Source organism: Drosophila albomicans, chromosome X (assembly GCF_009650485.2).
Source record: "Drosophila albomicans strain 15112-1751.03 chromosome X, ASM965048v2, whole genome shotgun sequence".
In the NCBI taxonomy this organism is placed as follows: Eukaryota; Metazoa; Arthropoda; class Insecta; order Diptera; family Drosophilidae; genus Drosophila; species Drosophila albomicans.
In genome coordinates this window covers 33,270,783-33,291,090 of record NC_047627.2, presented here as the reverse complement: position 1 = coordinate 33,291,090, position 20,308 = coordinate 33,270,783, and the positions used below count along the sequence as shown (strand labels likewise).

The 20,308-nt window shown below is 42.9% G+C and overlaps 1 protein-coding gene and 2 long non-coding RNA genes across 13 annotated transcripts in view; 1 reads left to right on the top strand and 2 right to left on the bottom strand.

Moving 5' to 3' along the window:
* Nucleotides 1–5,618, bottom strand: part of LOC117576610 (broad-complex core protein) — a 43,008-nt gene extending 37,390 nt beyond the window's left edge. Inside the window, exons 1-2 of one of the 4 annotated variants that reach the window (XM_034261515.2) lie at nucleotides 5,105–5,618; nucleotides 3,102–3,722 (exon numbers count right to left, since the gene is read on the bottom strand). In XM_034261515.2, the coding sequence (XP_034117406.2) occupies nucleotides 3,102–3,287 (186 nt within the window). In that variant the 5' untranslated portion in view covers nucleotides 3,288–3,722; nucleotides 5,105–5,618. The remainder of the gene's footprint in view (nucleotides 1–3,101; nucleotides 3,723–5,104) is intronic. The other 3 variants (XM_052004600.1, XM_052004597.1, XM_052004605.1) reach the window with 3 other exon arrangements.
* A 6,069-nt stretch (nucleotides 5,619–11,687) lies between these two features.
* LOC117576619 (uncharacterized) overlaps nucleotides 11,688–20,308 on the top strand; it is a 91,148-nt gene continuing 82,527 nt past the window's right edge. For 2 of the 5 annotated variants that reach the window (XR_004572970.2, XR_007954889.1), the window contains exon 1: nucleotides 11,688–12,234. This is a non-coding gene — a long non-coding RNA (uncharacterized LOC117576619). The remainder of the gene's footprint in view (nucleotides 12,235–20,308) is intronic. The other 3 variants (XR_004572968.2, XR_004572960.2, XR_004572969.2) reach the window with 2 other exon arrangements.
* LOC127565559 (uncharacterized) lies at nucleotides 15,969–18,342 on the bottom strand. Of its 4 annotated transcripts, none has more exons than XR_007954892.1 (2): nucleotides 17,409–18,342; nucleotides 15,969–17,340 (listed from the first exon to the last, which is right to left on the bottom strand). It is a non-coding gene; the product is annotated as an uncharacterized LOC127565559 (long non-coding RNA). The 4 variants fall into 4 exon arrangements; XR_007954891.1 differs by having other exon boundaries at nucleotides 15,969–17,303; XR_007954890.1 differs by having other exon boundaries at nucleotides 15,969–17,293.

The following is a 20,308-nucleotide window of genomic DNA, read 5'->3' as shown; positions in this document are numbered from 1 at the left end:
AAAATATTTACAACACACACACAGAGAGAGAGAAAATAAAACTGAGAAGTTTGTAATTTATATAATTTCTGCTGCAATGGCAAAGCCAAGGAAAGAGAGGGCCAAAGGGGAAGTCCCCCCTCTCCCACCACCTCAACCTCAACCTCAACTCCAACCACTAATCAATCCGCTAACCAAACTCAAACCCAATCCCAATCCCAATCCTCGAGCCTCGTTCGTCGTTCGTCGTCGCCAGTGACGCCAATGACAGCTCAAACAATGCAAATGGCAAAGTTTTTGGCAGCACAGAGAGCAAAGTGGGGAAAGAGGGGGGGGGGGTAGCGAGGGGAAAGTGCAGAGCGGGGAGCGGAGCAACTAAAAACCGCAATTGCGTGCAAATATTTTCAATGCAGTCACAAGTTTTGGCGGCCAGACGACGACGTCGACGACTCCCATAATTTTAATGTCATAATAAAGAAAAAGGCAAAACAACAACAAGTAGACTACAACAACAACAATAACAACAACGATTTGCTATATACAAATAAAATCAAAACGAAGACGCGACTAGCTAAAGTTCCCTTTGGCAACTTCACCTGACTAAAAGCAGCTCACGAAATTAGCATAAACAGTGCAAATAGAGAACACAACGAGCTATACACTGAGAGAAACAACTAAGAAATTTCAAGTCGAATCAAGTCGAGTGTGCTCGACTGCCAGATACCCGCTACTCAGTGTGAAGTGAAGTGGAAGTAAAATAGTGCGGTAGTAATTTTGAAATATACCATATTTAAATACCGTAAAAATACTAAAAATATACCAAAGGCTATATTTGGTATATAGTAATACATTCAAAATAGACCAGATTTTCAGTAAAGTCAGCTAATAATGCGGTGTTATTTTAGCAATATACAACAAAATACTAAAAATACACAAAGTGGTATACTGTTAAAGTACTGAAATACTGACACATAGCTTTCGGTATATGTATATACTATTTCCCCTAAAATATACCAAATTAATATACCACACATATACTAAAATATACCAAAGTCTATATTTGTGGTATATTAATATATTAGTACATTAAAAACCATTAAGTACAAAAAATTTCTTGCAAGACTTCCAGAATCTTAAAAAGAGCAATTTTGATATAAGATTTTCTCTCTGTGTACATAAACTGAACTCTAAGAATGAGGAGAAGGGAGTTGAAGAAGGGTGAAGAGGGGAAGGGGGTATGACATTTGGGCCGCGTCCAGTCGCCGATTAGGCCAATTTAATCACACGTTAGTCAGAGTCTGAGTCCTGATTTTATTTAGCGCAAGTTCTTCTTCTTCTTTTCGTTCTCTTTCTCTTTCTCTGTTTTTTTGCGGCACTTGCAACATTTGGCGTGCTGTCTGCTTCTTCTTCATTGTGTGGCACAGAGTTTTGCTGCCATCGTGCGCAACTAAATAAATTAAAATGCAAACAGAACGCAATCGCAGCCCCCTCCCCTCTCCCCTCTGTTTGCCCCCCTCTGCGTCTCCTTTTCTCCTGTCGCATTTCTGCTGTAATATTTTAGCTAAAAGCACAAAAATAAGTATTTACTATTTACCCCAAAACAACAACAGCTACAAAAAACTTTGCCTTAGCAGTTTACACCACAGTCAGAAAGAGAAAGAGAGAGAGAGAAAGAAAGACACGAGACACAACACAATGTTGTTGCAAGTTGCCAGTTGCCAGTTGCCAGAGTTGCAATAACAATAAGTTTTGCCAGTCACAGAAAAAACTTGCCACTTTCTGCAACTGGAAACATTCGCAGTGTGTTTTGCGATTGCATGTAGATTTTATTTTATTAATTAGGCTGCCATTAAATTTGTGCCGCAAAGCGAGCGAACAGTGCCTGACAGCAGTATTCGCCTTCGTCCTTTGATCCATGTGTGTGTATGAGTGTGTGTGTGTGTGGAATGGGGTCACAATCCAGACCCACGCTGCGTATGCGTAATGTGCAGCTGAAGCACATGTGTCGATCTCTTTTAAACTAGGTCAGACATCGAAAGAGCGAGGAGAGGAGAAGGAAAAGGGAGAGAAGCTGCTAAAATTGGATTGCTGCAAATGCAGTGCTGCCGGTTTAGCTACTTTTCCGCTAGATTTGAAATTTGAATGATATTCAATTATATTCTTGAGAGAGAAGCTGCTAAAATTGAATTGTAGTGCTGACGGTTTAGCTATTTTCCGCTAGATTTGAAATTCCAATGTTTTACTATCTATCTATTATATTTTTGAGAGAGAGAGAGAGAAAGAGAAATTACTAAAATTGGATTGCTGCTGTGTTGTCGGTTTAGCTATTTTTTAGCCAAATTTGAAATTCAAGTGTTCCACTGATAATCTATTATATTCTTTGTTCAATCAGACGTCACAATGTGAAATGATATGACATCACTTTAAACAATCAATTTGTGAGCTTCTAACACAAACTTAATTTAGTATTTTGTTATCCTGAAAATGTTATAATTATACGCTGACAAATCCAAATGAGGGAAACTAAAGCATCTTAAAAGTTTTCGAAATTTGATTGAATAACAAAAATAATAATGGAAAAGTGCCATAGAATTTGAAAATATTCGATTATTGTAAAAACATTAAACATTTAATGCTAGAAAATTTCTTTAATGTTTTCACAATGATTGAATACTTTTAAATTTTGTAAAAATTTTCCATTATTATATATAATCTATGTATACTATAATAAACTATAATAATGGAAATATGATTATTGTATAATTATTAAAAAAATATGCCATTTTTTCTGAAATATAAATATAATAATGATATATGAGCTGAAGTATTTTAAAAATATTTAGCTTGTTTCCAAATTGTGTAAATGGCTTAGAAAAAGTGAAATATATTTCAGCTTTTTGATGATTGTTAAAATATTTAAAAAATATTCCACTTTTTCTGAAATATAATAACGTTATACATATTTTAAAGTAATTTAAAAGTATTCTAGCTTGTTTGTCAAAAATATATTTCAGCCTTTAAATGTCATCACTGTTTCTAGGCTAGGCAGTTCCCTCCCCCTCTCTGCACAGAGAAACGAGTTTCGGGATCGGGATCGGGATCGGGATTTAGATTGCACTCACCTTGAGCAGATCGCGGAAGTAGGGACTGCAGGCGGAGAGGACCACGCGATGGGCCTTTATGCTGCGCCCCTCGCAGGCGAGCGTCACATCGACGAAGTCCTCGTCGTCGCGAAGGTTCTCGAATGCTGAGGTGATGCTGCTCTGGTAGTTGTTCCATCTCAAGCAGAAATGTTGTGTCTCGTCCATATTGCTTTGTTCCTCTTCTTCTTCGTGTCTCTCTGTAGTTGATGTTGTTGTTGTTGCTGATGTTGTTTGCTGCCGAGCGTTGTTAGCGTTGTCGTAGTCGAAGCTCTGGATGTAGTTGTTGCTGTAGTTGTTGTTGTTGTTGTTGTTGTCGTCCTCGACCGTCGAAACAACGCTGGCTTTCTTTGTGGTCACCTTTTTGCGTATTTTGGCGGCTTTTATTGCACCAAAGGAAGAATTGAGCTCGCTCTTCTTCCTCCTCTTTCTTCTCCCTCTTCTCCTTCTTCTCCTTCTTCTTCTGTTGCTTTTGTGCTTGTGCACGCACAAAGACACGCGCTCTGCTTGTCTTCTCCTTTTCCCTTATTCTTCTTATGCTTATTCTTCTTCTTATTGGCTTATTGACTGTTCAGTTTTGACTATGTTTTGTTAATTAATTAACTGCAATGAGAAGGAAGGATGTTCAAATGTTTATTAAATTATCGATAAAAGAGAAGTTGCTCAAAATATAGTTTATTTTTGATTTATGTAATATTTTAATATATCGATTAATTTTCGATAACTACAATCGCTAAGCAAATGCACTTGAATTGCTCATAAATTAAGTAATCGATTAGTTATCGATAACCACAGGAGTGCTCAGCGGCAATAGTGCCGTCCTGCTCTTGCCTCAAGCACGCTTACGAACTCGTACAGATGTAGCTTTCCCCGCTCCCTTCCCCCCACAGTAAATGAATTCGATGTTTTGTGCTGCGTTTGCTGAAAATCGCAAAGTTCGTCAACATCGCAAACATCGCAGAATGTTCGAAAATTGTTAACAAATGCACTTTAAAATGTCAACTACGGCGACAATTTCTATGTCACACACACACACACACACACTAGGCTAGAACTAGAAGTAGAAGTAGAAGTTAAAGTTGAATTGGGAATGGGAATGAGCATAAAACAGAAAACAGAAAACAGAAAACAGAAAACAATGCAAAATGAAACGAGTACAATTAATTTGTATGTTTTTTTTGTATTCATTTTGTAGCGAGCGCATACTGTGAATTGGGAATTGCAACAAAAAGCAAAGTGAAAACAGCAAACGCATCGCAAATAAATAAAACACTTGTAGTGCACAAATTTCGCTTGTGCTTTTTGTTTTTGCATGTGTGCTTATGAGAATGGTTGGTTATGAAGGAAGGGGTGGCAAGGGGAGCTTTCTTTGTTTGTGCGCTTTGCCATGCTTGGCATTGTCTTTGTCTATGTCTTTGCTGTCTTTGCTTTGGCTTTGTCTTTGCCTGTGCTTTGTCAACATTTGCAATTGCTGTCTGTGGCTGTGGCTGTTGCTGTTGCTGGTCTTCGGGTCGCAGATCCGAGCAAACACGAGCATGCAGCTGGATCGTAGCTTCGCAACTTTCCCCCCCTCCCTCTCTCTCTGCAACCATTGTCCTGCTTCTCGAAGCAATGCTTGCACACACTCGCTCTTGCTCTCACTTCTCACTCTCCCAATTCCAATCCCAATCACACTCACTCTCGCTCTCTAGCTGCGTTGCGTGAGAGTGCGCGATAGACGAACACAATCAGAGCTTTGCGCACACTAACAATACCAATACTAGCACACACACACATGTATGCGCGTCTCGCTCAGTTGGCTGGCGTTGACATTGAAAGTGAAAACTATCAGATAAGTGTGTGCGAATGCGAACGCTGCATTTTGTGTGTTCGCCTCGCAGCGCGTCGCGTCGCGGCTGTGATAAAAATAACCAAGCAACGTCTATCGCGTCTATGCACACACATACATACAAACATTTGCATACTATATGCATACACACGCTTACCTTGAGGGTGTGTGGGTGCCCAATGCGTTCGTTGGTTAGCTTAGCATTCTACTTGCTAATTATTTGCATACGTCACACGTATGAGCATTTCGATGCAAGTGTGTGTGTGAGTAAATCTCTCTAATAGTTCATTACGGTTCTTTCTCTTTCTGTTGTTGTTATTGTTAATTATGATGAGTATTCACAGTCTGCAATTGTCGAATAAACATTTCGCGTTCTTCTTCTCTCTTCTTTCTTCTCTGTTATTGTTGATGTTGTCGCCGCTGTATTATTATTGCTGTATTTGTTGTTGTTGTTATTGAGGTGTCGTGGTTGTTGTTGCTTTTTGGCTTTTGAGTGATGAGGTAGAAATTGGTTGGCGTATACGTAATATGGTAATTTAAGAAATTCTATTCGCTTGGGATTTGAGATCTTGGCTTAGATGTTAAATGCAAATCACATTGGCACACAACGAAAACAATCAAAATAATGCAAAAAAAAGTAAAAAGAAAAGAACACACACACACACGCACGCACACTAATCAATTACCGAACCGAACCGAAGCGAACCGAACCAAAGCGAACCGAACCGAAAGACCGACCGAAGATGCACTTAAAACTATTTGACTACATATATATGTGTATTTGTATTTGTATTTGTATTTGTATTTGTGTCTGTATGTGTTTCACTGTCTATGTTAATGCATTGCGACGCTTGTGGATCGTAGGATTAATCCGTTGGATGCGAGTACCGGGTATTTGCACGTTGAGCACGTCGTTTAGAACGCAGCAGCAGCAATCTGCGGCCAAAGCAGCGTGTTGGATTTTTGTGTTGCGTTTGATGATTGCAAGCGTAGAAACTCAACTGAATTCGTGCTAAAGAAGAAGAGAGTGCTTGACTGCCTAAGGCAGCAGCAACAGCAGCAACAGCAGCGGCAGCGGCGACTGCGGCAGCGACTGCGACTGCGAAGGCAGCGATAGCACAGCACACAAAAAAGCGCATTGGGCAGCAGCGTCAGAGAGAGCGAGAGAGAGAGACAGAAAGTGAGAGAGGGGAGGGACAGTTGAAAGCACACACAAAACACACAAAACTATTTAACGAAATTTTGGCAACAGCCTGCGTATGTGTATGTGTGTGTGTGTGTGAGAGAGCGAACGAGAGAAGCGTGCGCACGCTCTGTTGCTGTCCCCATCTCCTTCTCCTTCTGCTTCGCTATCTCGATCCCTAGGATCATCAGGTAGACAGACAAGGACAGCAAGAATGCATATGTGTGTGTGTGTGTGTGTGTGGGAGCACAGTGAATTGAACCTGAACTCGAGTATTAGAATGTGTGCTTTCAATTCTCACACACACACACACACACACACATACGCACACTGAGAGCAGAGCTGCAGGCAGCGACGCACTCACACAAACAGTGCCAAAATAAAGTTTCAGTCCAGTCCAGAATTCAATTTGCGACTCTCGATCTCTCGCTCTCTTTTTGACTGCCTCTTGCGTTTGCGTTCTCCCTCCATCCCTCTTTCTCCCTCTCTCTCTCGCTCGCTTGCGTATATTATAACATCCAAGTAGCTTTGACTTTTGTGCATAGAACAAAACTTCGTTGCGGTCGACGACGCAGCCAATGCGCTAACGCTAACACCGACGCCGACGCCGATGTTGACGTCGACGTCGACGTCACTAGCGGCAGCGTCGCCAAAACTGACGCTGACTAATAACGACGCTGACAAAATGGATAGACAGAGCGATACATATACAAAAAAAAAAAACACTAAAAAAAAACAAATAATAATACACACAAAATATTAGCAGAAATTCATAGTTATATGTAATTTGTGTGTGTGTGTGTGTTTCTTATGCATTTACTTTCATCTTCTTAAATTTACAGCACACACACACTTGGCTGCCATTTTTTGTGGATCGCATCTAATTACCCCACATGACGAAAAAGTTCCAACTAGCTGCAGCTAGCGCCGCCGCTACCCGCCGACAGGTGTCGCCTTGCAATTGCATCCGCAAATTCATTTGAATTTGAAGAGACTCCCAGTGGGAAAATCTCAAGTTTCTAATGGTGAGTGGGGAGTGGAGGGAGTGGGGAGTGTGGGGAGCCGTGTGAACTGACGCCTAGCAGCTGGCCATGCGAAATTATAGAATATCGGCATAATATGATATATATCCATATACGATTTCAACGTGAACTTAACTGCAACTCAGCACTTTTGCACCAACTAGATTCCAATTGGAATTCGCATTGGAATTGGATTTGGAATTGGAGTTTGGCAGTGTGGACAGCAAGTAAGTGGAATCTATTATATGAATGAATATGAGTGTGTGTGTGTTTGTGTGTGCTTTCGTTACTTTCGTTGAGTTTGAATTTTGTTTGGTTTGATTCTTGTTGTTGCCATTTCGTTTTATTTCGGTTCGAAATTTGTATTTGATTTGTATTTGTATTTTGTTGTTGCTTTATTTTCATTTTTGTGTGATTTCTGATTTCTGATGTGGCTGTTGTTGTTTTTTTTTTGTGTTGTGCACAAAAAAACAAATGAAATAAAAGATCTTCGCTCGCATTCGCAATTCGTAGTGTTTACGAACTTTCAAGGCTAAATACTACATTTTTTGCGCTGTATTTGTTGCTGTTTCTGTTGTTGTTGTTGTCGAATTATTATTAAATTTTTGTTTGGCGCATTTCGCCGCACTCTCTCTCTCTTTCCCGCTCCCACTCCCGCACCGTCGCCTTCGCCATCAGACTGCAAAGAAGAGAGAGAGCAAGCACCGCTATTTTGCCGTCCTCGTTGTTGTTGTTGTCGTTGTTTCGCTGCCGCAGTCGCTGCCGCTGCCCGCAGTCGCTGCCCGCAGTCGATGCTCTGGCGAGCAGCTTTTAAAATAGTTCTAGAAAAAGTGTTTTCTCTGCGCGCCGCTTTTTGGCGTTGCAGTTTTTTTTCCTCTTTTTGCACAATTTTGTTTGCAGCACGCATGTGTGTGTGTGAGTGTGTGTGTGAGAATCGAATAAAGCAATTATTTGGTTGACTGAGCTGTTGCTTAAATATAACAACAACAGCAACAGCAACGGCAAGAAGAATAGCGAAAAAAGAAAGGAACAACAACAAGTGAGAGATTAGATAGACAAGTAGTTTGTTCAGTTGGAAACCGAAACTACTTTTTATTTTAATGCGAATAACTGTACAACATTCGATTGAGCAGAAATGGCATCATGGGATTATTCCACACACACACACACACACATAGATGCGCATTTAAATATTTGTAGTTTGCGATTTATGTGCTTTTGTTTTTTGTTTGTTTCTTTTCCATTGAAATATGCATATGTATATTTTTATTTTTTATGTGTGAATGAAAGTTGAATCAGAGCGAGATAGCATAAAGAGGTTAGGGTATCTGTTAGTCGGCTATTACGTCTAGCATTGCAATTCCATCTGCTCTTTTTTTCTGTTTTTTTTTGTTTTTTTTTTGGTTTTTTTGGTGTGCTGCCTCTTCTGCTGCTTCGCTTCGCCTGCTCGCCATGTGTTTGCTATTTTCAAGGTTAACTTTAACTGCGTTAGTTGGCTATACACACACTCACACACACACATACGCACACATGTGCAAATAAAGCGGCAAGTCTCTTTTAGTTCTCTATCAGTTGGTGCGCTTAGCAACGCCAATTTCACTTCGTGCAGATAAGTAGTGCAAAGAGGGAGAGGGGAGAGAGTGAGAGAGGGGAGGGAGACAGACCACACTTGTGTGCACAGAGCATTCATTGAACAAGGTCAGTCCCACCCACTCACACATGGCCACTTGTTGCCTAGGAGTAAAGCGAGAGAGAGAGACAGAGACCATTGCACACTGGAGCTTACAGCTCACACACATTCAACCATCTCCTCTACACACACACACATACACACACACACGCCCCATTCACATAATGCCGGTCAAATGTAAAATCTAACGTCCGCACACAAACACACACACACACACACACACACACACAGGCACAGCAATGATAGCGAAAGTTTTATGTAAAAACTAGAACGAGAGACGACGACGACGACGACGACGATGGCGATGGCGATGATGACGACTACGACTACGACAACGGTACAAACGACGACGATGATGGCGATGACGACGATGACGATGACGAGGCGATGATGACGACGACTACGACGACGACGACGCCGACCATTACAACAAAAACAGAAAAGGGGGAGTGGGCAACATGCAAACATACATACATACATACACATGTAAGCTTGTGTGTTTAGTTTAGTGCGAATTGCGAGTGCAAGAGAGTGTATATGTATGTGTGTGTGGGCTAGACAAAAGCTAGACAGATGCCGGCATGAGTTTGAGTGGAAAAGGGGAGAGTGCAAATGTGCGAATGCGAGTGGGAGAGGGAAAGCGAAGGCATAAGCATGGCCAGCACATAACATGAAATTGCAGCTGCAACTGCCACTTGGGGCATGACGCTTGTTGCACGTGCAAACACAATTATGCGCGTAACGTGTGTGTGTGTGTGTGTGTGTGTGTGTGTTTGTGTGTAATGTGGGCATGGGAGTGTGAACCATATCAGAGTGTTAATTAGCCCATTAGACTAATTAAATATAATTAAGTGTCGGCTCTCGTTCTCATTCTCCTTCTCGCTCTTGCCATTAGAAGCCGCAAACTATCTACAAACTCACACACACACACACACACACACACATCGAATGTGTGTTGCGGGAGGGAAAGCGACGCTCCGATAGCCAAAGCAGCAACAACAACAACAGCGACAACAACAACGACGACGACGTCGACGACGACATGCAAACAATTCAAAACAAAACCCAATTTTTCAACTCGTAAACTGAGTCCAAGTTCAAGGTCTCAGCGTTCAACGTCTGCCGTCTCTGTTTCTTCTCTCACCTCCCCCCCACCCCGCTACCCATACTACTTGGTTATCGTAGCAGTCATAGAGCCAGTGTGTATGTGTATTTGTGTGTCTGAGCGCGCAAAGAAAGAGCGTGAGAGAGAGAGAGAGAGAGAGAGGGAGAGACGTCCAATGCGCATTAGATTGAAGAAAAAGCTCGCCACGCTATTGTTGTGAGAGAGCGAGAGAACGATGGCGTGTGAGCGCGTGGCGTTCGACAAACACTTTCAAACAGGCAGCGGAGCAGAGCAGCGCAGCGCAGAAATAGCGCGAGGCGCAGGCGCAGGCGCAGACGTCGACGCAGACCCAGACGTCGCAAACACAGACAGAGCGACAGAGCAAGTTCCCTAACGTCTGCACGTTTGTCGTTGTTTTTTTTTTTGTTGTCTTTTGTTGTCTATCGGCCAGGCAGTCTGTCTCTGTGTGTGTGTGTGTGTGTGTGTATAGACAGCACCACGCAAAGAATTAGAATTGGCAACTGGATGCCTGGATGAGCTCAGACTGTTCTTCTATGAGCTTGGAGACTGGAGAGTGTGGTGTGGGATGGTGATGGGGGGGAGGGGAGAGTTGTGCTGGACTCTTGAGACACAGCAAATAAAAGACAACTGCAACTGTCTGTCCAGCACACACACACACACACAGACACATGTCTATTCCTGAGACGAGACTTCGACTTCGCCTTCGCCTTCGCTTCGTCTTCCTCTTCCTGCGCTTGCTGCTTACTTTTTGTCTACGCTTCAATTTCTTTTCTTATCTTTTTTTTTGGTTTTGTGTATAGCTTGTTGTTGCTTCACGATTATTATTTTAAGGCCTGTGTCTTTGTCGTCGTTTTGTTTTTGCTTTTGTTTTGCTTTATTTGTGATTATTGTGTTATTGTTGTCGCTATTTCGCTCACTCGCTCACATTTAACGCTGACAAAGTTGATTTCTATTGTTGGTGCGCTGCGACTGCGCCGTCGACATCAACTTGCATACATACATACATATGTATGTATGCACATACATACGTACGTACGTATGCACGTTTGTGCTTGTTGTTGCTGTTGTCTCTTCAGTATTTTCGCTAATTTGACCTTCACCTTAACCTAGTCATCGTCTGTCGGACATTCGGTCGTTTACCTCTCCCATTGCCAATAGCGTGCCAAAGTCGAAAAGAACTCAATCACACTACGCGCTCATCGTTAGTTGCTCCCCTCTCTCTTTGTATTTGTGTGTGTGTGTGTATGTGTTTGTGCTGAGAGAGCGTACATCTGCTCTCTTTTGCTAACATACCATTGCCATACACACACAATCGTCTGACTCAAGCTAATGATCATCGCACAATATTCAACTATTGCTAGTGTGCTGCAGTTAATGATCATCAACTCCCACTATCGTTAGTGCACTGCATGCGGCTAATGATCATCTTGCAAGCTGTTTGGAGCGAACTTTCGCTCAAAAGCTCTAATGCTACTCTCTCGCGGCTGCTCAACTAGTTTTTGTAGTTTGTGCTCGTATCTACTTGAGTGCTTTCGTTTTTGCTATGACTTTGGCTGCCTTATCTAGCAATGTAAGTTTTGCCATTTGAGTTGAGTTGCCGCCATGTCTCTTCTCGTCTCGTCTCTTGAGCGCAATTTCGTAGTTGTAGTTTTCGTGCTAGAGAGCTTCATAGATCGAGTCGCGCATTTTCCAGCGTCGTTTTTAGTTGAGAGTGCGACGCGTTTGGCTTTGGTTGTCGTTAGTTTTGTTCGAATAGTTTCGCATTAATATTTTTTGCATGTTCACGCGTGCGTGTGTGTAAGTGTAAGTGTCTGTGAGTGTTAGTGTTAGTGTTAATGGTTGTGTGTGTGTGTGTAACACAATGCATTTAAATATGGGAAGTGGAAGTGTATGATTTGTGCGCGGTAATTTTCGCTGTCGTCGTCGTCGTCGTCATCGTCGCCGTCGTCAACGTCGTTAGGGCTTTGAACTCGCGACGTTCGGTCTACCCGTTCAACGGCTCGTTGTCGTCAGACGCATCGAAGCATCAGACGCCTACCCCTCTACACACCGCACCGCCCCGCCCCGCCCCTATGTGTGCTACTGAAAAGTGTAACAACAACAGCAACAACAATATGCTGCCTTATTATCTTGTGTCCCGCTCCCGCCTGATAAGCGACTTTGGCAATCAGTTATTGGCCCGACGCGCCGTGTGGAGCTCTAATGAGCATTGAACTGCAAATTACACAAGCGTGCGAAAGTGTGAATGGGACAGCAAGAGGGAGAGGTAAGCTAACTTCACTTTACTACTAAATTGCATGAGTTGCTCTGGGTAAATGAAGGACAGTGAAGAGTGTGTGGATTGTGTGGACTGTGTGGATTGTGTGGATCGTGGACTGTACGCTAATCCGCTGACACAGCGCAACAACACTCTTTTTTGCAGTTAGGCCTTAGTTAATTTAACGAAAAAACGCAAGAAGGCAACTTTCAAAAGTAATGCAAAGCTGGCGAAATTTCTTGTCGACGAAAAAACACAAATTGCATACAAATAAAATTGCAAAAAAAGCAGCTACACATGTACACACACACACACACACTTATAGACATACGTACAATACGCAAACACAAATTGCTTGCATGAACAAAAGCCTACAACGCAATGCTTTGCAGAAAGTAAACGGCGCAGCAACAACAACAACCACGCAAAGTTCTCCCTCTCTGGCTGCGCTCGCGCATGCATGTGTATGTATGTTTGTGTGTGTGCAATGGGACGAGAGCAAAAGCTAAAACAAAAGTTAGCTGCGCATTACGTTTGCAATATCTCTCTCTGTCGCTCTGTCTCTTTCTGTTTTGCGCGCGCGGCTGCCTTGACAATTCTATATGTAGTTTTATAAGCACATATGTATGTATGTATGTACACACATGCAGGCTTTAATTCGTATTACATGTCATTTGCTTGTTTGCTATGCAATTGACATGCGGACTGCAATTGGGTGAAGTATGAAAGATGTCCATATACATATATTGTATATATGTATGTATATATTTGTATGTATGTATGTATATTAATTTGTGTTTGCTCGATGCACAAATAAGCAAACTCCTACTTTGCAGCAAGATTGTGTTCAATTGACACACATACATACGAATACTTTTGACACTTGCATATATATGTATGTACATGTGTGTGTGTGTGTACAGTTGGAAAGTAGATCGTGGGAGGGCGCAAGGGGGGTGGAGACTTCTCTCTTTGCTCCTGCATTCTCATTGTTGTTGCTCGTGTGCATTCGCAGCTGCATTTGTGTTGGTGAGCAACCTTTTTCGTTGTTGTTGCTTGAGCTTTGTGCGTTGTCGTTGTCGTTGATTATTTGCACACACTCACATTGACATGAGCATGCGAGTGTGTGTGTATTAGCATTTCTCATCAGAAGCAGCTCGACGCAGCTGCGCTGCCACTGCGCTGCGCTTCTGCTGTCGCTGCTGCTGCCGGCGAGGTGAAGAAACTTTTTGGGTTTAATAACATTGCACAAGGTTATTAGATAAAAATGTGTTGAGCAAAAATATGCGAACAGCGTAGCGCAACTCGCTCTCCCGCTCTCTCTGTCTTTCTCTCCCTTCCAGCAGTGGGAAATTGAAATGAATCGACTCGGCTCGGTTCGGCTCGCGAGTTACGAACGCACTTCGGCTCGGCGATCGGCTTCGTGTGTGCAATGTGTGTTAGTGCTAGTTATGGTGTAGTTTGAGAGAGGGGGGAGAAGGGGAGCATGGAACGCAACGCAACTGTTACTATGACCGGTTCTCGCTCTCCCCCATTCGCTTCGCCCCTCCCCTCGCTGCTTTGCCTTGCTTTGCTATTGCTAATATGTATGCAAATACATATGCATGTGTGTGTGTGTGTAGCTCAGGTTAACTGCCATGTGACTTATTATTAGCTCTCGACTCTTTGGATTTTTGGGCTGGTTTCTGAAGCTGATTTCCAAAAACATTGCACTGTGGGCGGCAGCGGCGAGTGGAGATGAAGAAGAAGAAGAGGAGAAGGAGAATCACAAGAGGAGGGGAAAAGGGGTTGCGATAACAACGCTGCTAGCAATGTCAATGCATTGTCGAGTGGAGGCGATCGGGTTCAATGCTCATTTGATTTGCGCATTCTTTTTTGTGTGTATGTTTCTTTCTCGTTCTCGTTCTCGTTCTGGTTCTCGTCGTGGTATTTTTAGTACTTTCTACTGCCCCCCTCTTGCCACCGCCCGCCCCTTGTTCTCTCTCTCTCTCTCGCACTCACTCACTCACTCCAACTCATTTGCATTTCCTAGTGAGGTAAACGTATATATTACGTATACGCCACATGGTCTTCGTTTACCGTTACTCAGATCAAATTACCAGACACAACTGGCTACTGATTGGATAGGCAGACATTAAAACTTCAACGAAGAGGAAGAATTGAAGAGTCCCCCCCCATGTAAGCTGAGAAACAGGCGAGAAGAGACTTGGCCCAGACTAGAATAAGGGGAAGACGTAGAGAAAGAGAGGGGTAGGGGGAGGAACACAGCGTGAGCTATGCACATGACACCGATGACCAACTGACTGACTGACTGACTGAAGCGAAGACTGCGAATAATAATAATAATGAGAAGAAGACCGCAAAAAGAGGTAAGAAAATAAAGAAGAGAAGAGGAAAAAAGAAACACAAGTGCAATCTTCTCTCGATTTTCTCTCATCAAGTTGAGTCGAGTTATCTTGGTCTGTTCACTCTGCTTATCTCGCCAATGGAAATGGAAGTACCTCTAGTTTGTTGCTGCATTTATTTGCAACTTCCACTTTACCCCCCTCTCCTCCTCTGTGGCCTTGCATTTGCCGTAAGCGTTTCCGAGAATTGAACTCGCGACAAGCTCAAGTCTCGTGCTCCACCTCCTCCTGTTCCTCCCCCCCACCATCATCCTCTCCTTCCTTTGAAGACCCACGCACTTGTCTCCGTTTGTTGAATTCTCCGCAATTCTCCGCCGGCAGCCGAAAGTGGCCTTGGAACTGTTTGAATTCCCCGTCATCGTCGTCAATGCACTTGGATTGTTCATGTGTCTGTGTGTGTGTTTTTACAAGTGCGTAGAATTTGCCAGAACTCTTCTGTAGACACACACACACACTTACACACACATACTGCACATCGATCGAGCTATGACTGAGTCATCGGCATGTAGCTTGCAGTGTTGACACTACTTCTTAAAGCAGACTCGCAAAAATAGCTAAAAGTGCACATCTTGTTAGCCTTTTCTTGACACAGAAATTACAATTTGTTAAAATTATAAATTGTAATTTTAGCTGAGAATACAAAATAATTGTCCAAGCTTTGTTGATAATTTACATTTAAAATATATTCTTGTTTTCTAATATTTTTATAGCTAGCTGAAAGTATTGATGGAGTTTTTAAAGACGACTCACAAAATTAGCATTTTCTTGACACAGAAATTACAATTTGTTGAAATTTGAAGTTCCAATTTTATTTTGAGACTACAAAATATTTTCTCATGCTTCTGGATAAGGAAGTTATTTTAAAAATATATTATAAAGTGATTTTTGACTTTTAATATTTTTATAGCTAGATGAAAGTTTACTTTCACATCCGAAAAAAGGTTTTTTTTGTTTTAGACATTGCGAAAAAAGGCTAAAAATGCATATAATTCCATATGGAAGTTAAGTTCCGTTCAGTTCTTCAAAAGCAACTCCAATTCTGTTGCTGTCTGTTGCTTGCTCCGGTTGCCCCTTCAATTGAAGTTGATGTTAGTTTATTGTTATTTATTATTGTTTATTGTCGCTCAAGGCCAGCGGAAGTGTGTTGACTGCGTCTTCATTTTTTCTGTTTTTCTGTTTTTATGTTTTACTGTTTTTTTTTTTTTTTTTTGTGTGTGTGCCAAAAGGGCGGGCAGTTCTAATTATTCACGAATACACTCACAGTGCACTCACACTCGCACTTCGACCGAGTTCTGTCATTTTGATTAACTCTAAATAAAACAGCTCAATTTCGCCAGCTGCGCTGCGACTGCGCTGCGACGCAGAAGCCCTACGAAGAAGGTTTCCGTTGCTGCGACGGCTTCACTTTTACTGTTATATGTTCATTTTTTTTTGTGTTTTTTGTGTTGCCCACATCTTCTGTTTGCTTGTGCTTGTGCTTCTGCTTCTTGTTCGGTGTTCCTGGAAATCGCCTTTGCCCTCTTTCTGCTCTTTCTGCTGCTGTGCATATTGCGTTTGCTTTTGTTTTTGCGTTTGCTTTTGCCTCTTGTAACTAAAACTACGCCAAGCGTAGACAGTGGAGCGAGCCAGATAGAGAGGGGGTAGAGGGGGAGAGACGGAGGCATAGACAGAAAAAAAACCATAACAATAACAGCAACAACAACAACAACAAGAAAGAAAACAAGTTGTGCGCGCCGTCAACCTTGAATGTCGGCCACTCGCACACATACGTCTCTCTCACACTCTCTGTATATCAGTGTATGTGTGTGTGTGTGTGTGCATATCGTCTGGTGCTGCGTCCACACTTTCTAGTGCCCTCTACGCAGTGCCAGAAGGAACAGCAGCCATTTGCCTAGCATCCACACAGAGCAAAGCGTGAGAGAGTGAGAGAGGGAGAAGAGAAGAGAAGCAGAGTGAGCCCCAACAACGCTGTCTGCGTGTGCATGTGTGTGTGTGTGAGTCGTCGTCGTCTGCTGTGGCCCGTTGTCCCACTGTCTCACTGTCCCACTGTCTCACTGTTCCGCTGTCTCCTAGTTTTGCGTTCCTCTTTATGCTAGGCATGCTTCGCTGCAGTTTTCATTCAGTTTTTGCTCGTCTCTCGACGTTGGGCGAATAGTCAGGCGACGACGAATGGCGGATTGGTGGAATGGAGGAGGATGGGAGGATTGTGGATGGAGTGTGGAGAGCGAATGGTGGATGGTGGATGGCGGATGCGGTTGGAGGAATGTAGAAAAATGTGTTAGTGGAGTAGTTGCCATTACGTCACCTCTGCGTCCATGTGTGTGTGTGTGTTGGTGTGTGTTAGTGTGTGAGTTGATGTCGCTATCTTTGTGCATGTGCATTTTGTATGCATGTCTGCGAGTGCGTATGTGTGTGTGTGTGAGCAGATACCGGTCTGTTGTTGGCTGCATTCAGGGTCTCGGTCGTCCAACTAAACAGCACAGAAAGAAAAAAAAACTAGACTAGCTTTCGTCTCGTTTCGTCTCCCTGTCTTTTAATACTATCATCCGAGTTGGAGTTTTGCGGTACAGTGCGTGCTCTCCCTCCTCTCGTTCTCTCTCCCTCTCTGCCTGTCGGTTGACGACCATTTGACTTTATTTCCTCATCCTCTTTGAGTGCATTTGCTAGGAGAATCTCGAAAGCGAAAGTTTACTAGCACTTTTGCTTTCCACTGCATCCGATGAATGTGCATAAATGTGCATTTGTATGCACGCCTTTTATTGATGGAGATAAGCTTACCTGTTGAAGGTGTTCTGAGGTGCTTTGTTCCTGAGTCTGTTTAGAATTGGCCTTGAGCTAGGCCGAGGTGTTTGGCGGTCGTCTGAGCATATCTAAGTACATCGAATGTACATCGAACATCGAATACTGAATACTGAATGTGTGAATCGGAGTGAATATTCACAAATTTCCTGAGTTGTGTTTACGGATCACGCGAAAAGGGTGAAACAAAATACTACTTTTAATTGTCGCACAACTTGCGATCAACAACAATAAAAACACAAAATAAAACACAAAGAAAACAACAATGAACAAACAGGAAAAAAACACGTTGAAACATTTACAAAAAAAAAACAAGAAAAACGCAGCGAATATCCTTTCGAATTGGAATTTGAATTAGAAGTGAATAATTTGTAGATGTGAGTGCGAATACGAATACGCATCGAATGCAATGCAACGAATGCTGCCGACGACGGTTCGTTCGATGCGACGCTGAATGCCAAACTGCAGGCGGCAGCTAAAGCCAAAGCTTCGATCGCATTCTCACTGCAAAGCACAGCGCAAAAAAAAAAAAAAAAAAAAAACAGCAGAAAAAAAAGATCCTCCCCTGCTCGCAACAGCAACAGCAAAGGCAAAGGCAAAGGCAACAAAGGCAGCGGGCGACACGAGCAACAAAAACACGAAAACGTCACGACACGACAGCCAAAACACGAACGCAACGAACGACGACAAAACGAAGCGAAACGAAACGAAGCGAAGCGATGATGAAGCTAACGATGACGATGGCGATGATGATGATGAAGTTGTTGCCGTTGTGTTGGGCTACTGTATGGAAACGACTTCCTGCAGCCGCAGCCAGCTCAACGGCCCGCTCCCCCCCTCTCTCTCTCTCTCTCTCTCTCTGTCTATGTCAATCCCTTTGCCAAAATGTGAGCATGAGAAATGTTTCTCCTACTAAATATAATACATACTCAAACACACACCAACACACACATACAGTTGTTGTTGGCAGCGAAGGGCAACGGTGACTCAAAGTGCTAATGATCGAGAGCTTGAACTGGAACTGGGACGGTGACAGCGACTGCGACGCTAACTGCGACAGCGAGACTGTTACTGTTACGAGAAGGGCACACACACACACGGACACAGAGAGTGAGAGAGAGAGAGAGCGTTGAAAATGAAGTTCAAGTCGAGTCGAGTTGGATTCGAGTTGAATTGCGTTGCGTTGCGTTGAGTTGAAATTAAGGCAGCGACGCTGGCAGATCAAATGCATTGCATTGCATCCTTTGTCCCGCTCTAGCCCACTGCAACTTGCATTGCCTCTGCCTCGCTCTCTCTGTCTATCTCTCTTTGGCAAACTTGCTCTCCCGGATTGTGTGAGTCAAATGTCCTTCTTTTCATGTTAGGGCCAAGGCGATGACGATGGTGGAGCGGAGAGGAGTGGTGGCGGGGGGCAGGTTGAACATACAGACACATGTGTCTGTGTGTGTGTGTGTGTGCGAAATGCAATACTTCCTTGAATGGGGAGCGAGTGCAACGAATGCAGCTTATCTTTCTTTTGTCTCTGCTCTTTCTACGCTCTTTCTGCATTTTTCTCTGTTGCCTTTCCCCCTTTTTCCCTTTCCCATTTTTTAGTTTTTTTGGCAAATTTGGGAACTATTTATCTCTTGTGTTGGGGACTAGAATTAAAACGTACCTGGAACTGAAACTGGAACTTGAACTGGAACTGAAGTTGCAAACTGGAAGCTGCAAGCTTCAGCTGGAAAGCTGCAAGCTGAATGCCGAAAGCTGCGAAAAACTGCAGCTGCGAACGTCTCGAGAACCCCTTCAGTTATATAGATATCGAAGGTTTATGCACTTGGCGCGACATATTGGAAACGTTTTTGTTTTTTTTTTTTTTGTATTCACTTTGCACAAGAAATCCAACAGAAGTTTGATTCAATAATTTGTATTTGTATTTTATTTTTGTTGGGCGCTGTCTTTTTCAGCAGTTCATAGTTTTGCTCCTTTTGCTGTGAGTTTCTCTTTTTGATTAGCTTTCTTCAGCTTTCTGCACTTTGTCATTTGTTGCGTTGCATTGTTGTTGGTAACAAACAAATAAAATAACAAAAAAACAGAACAGAACAGAACAGAAAAAAAAAAAAACGATTCGAATTGAAGGACAAAAGCTCAGTGTGGAGCTGAGCTTTTGATCCTAGTTGCACTTGTTGCACGTTGCACGTTGTCTATCTATCTAGTATGATTGATCCACATTTGCATCCGCATCTGATCTCAATTGTGATTACAAGTCAAGTGAAGTGGGAGGTTGAACTTTTGCTTCGATTTGAATTTGAGTTTGAATTTGAAATTGAAATTGAAAATTGTGCGTATTGTCTGAACTAACTTTAGTAACTGAACCGATCGAATTAAAAAGCTCAACTGAGTTCCGAAAAAATGCAGTTAAATGTGTTGATATTGCTGTGCTGCTGCTTCTTCTTCTTTTTCGTCTCTCTGTGTGTGTGTGTGTGTCAGTGTGTATATAAGCGTCAGCGCATGTGTGTGTGTGTGTGTGTGTGCGCTGCCCAATTGAATCAGAGAATTCCCTGGCATTGTGTGTGTGTGTTTGCTCTTTTTTTTAATACAACTTTTTTACACACACGCACACACACACACATACAGACGGACAGAGACATGCATACATATTTCCTTCATTTTTTGGGCTTGCGATTTGCCATTGGAGTGCAGCGACGTCGACAGCGACGCCGAAACCGAAGCCGAAACACGACGATGCCACGATCAGCAACAGCAACAGCGACGTCGGCAGCGACAGCGACTGCAGTCGTCGTCATTACAGCAGCTGGCAGCGCAGTCGCCAAAAATTTGCGAGCAGCGCAGCGAACGGTGGAAGGGGATGGGGAAGGGGAAAAGGGAGGGAGGTGGGG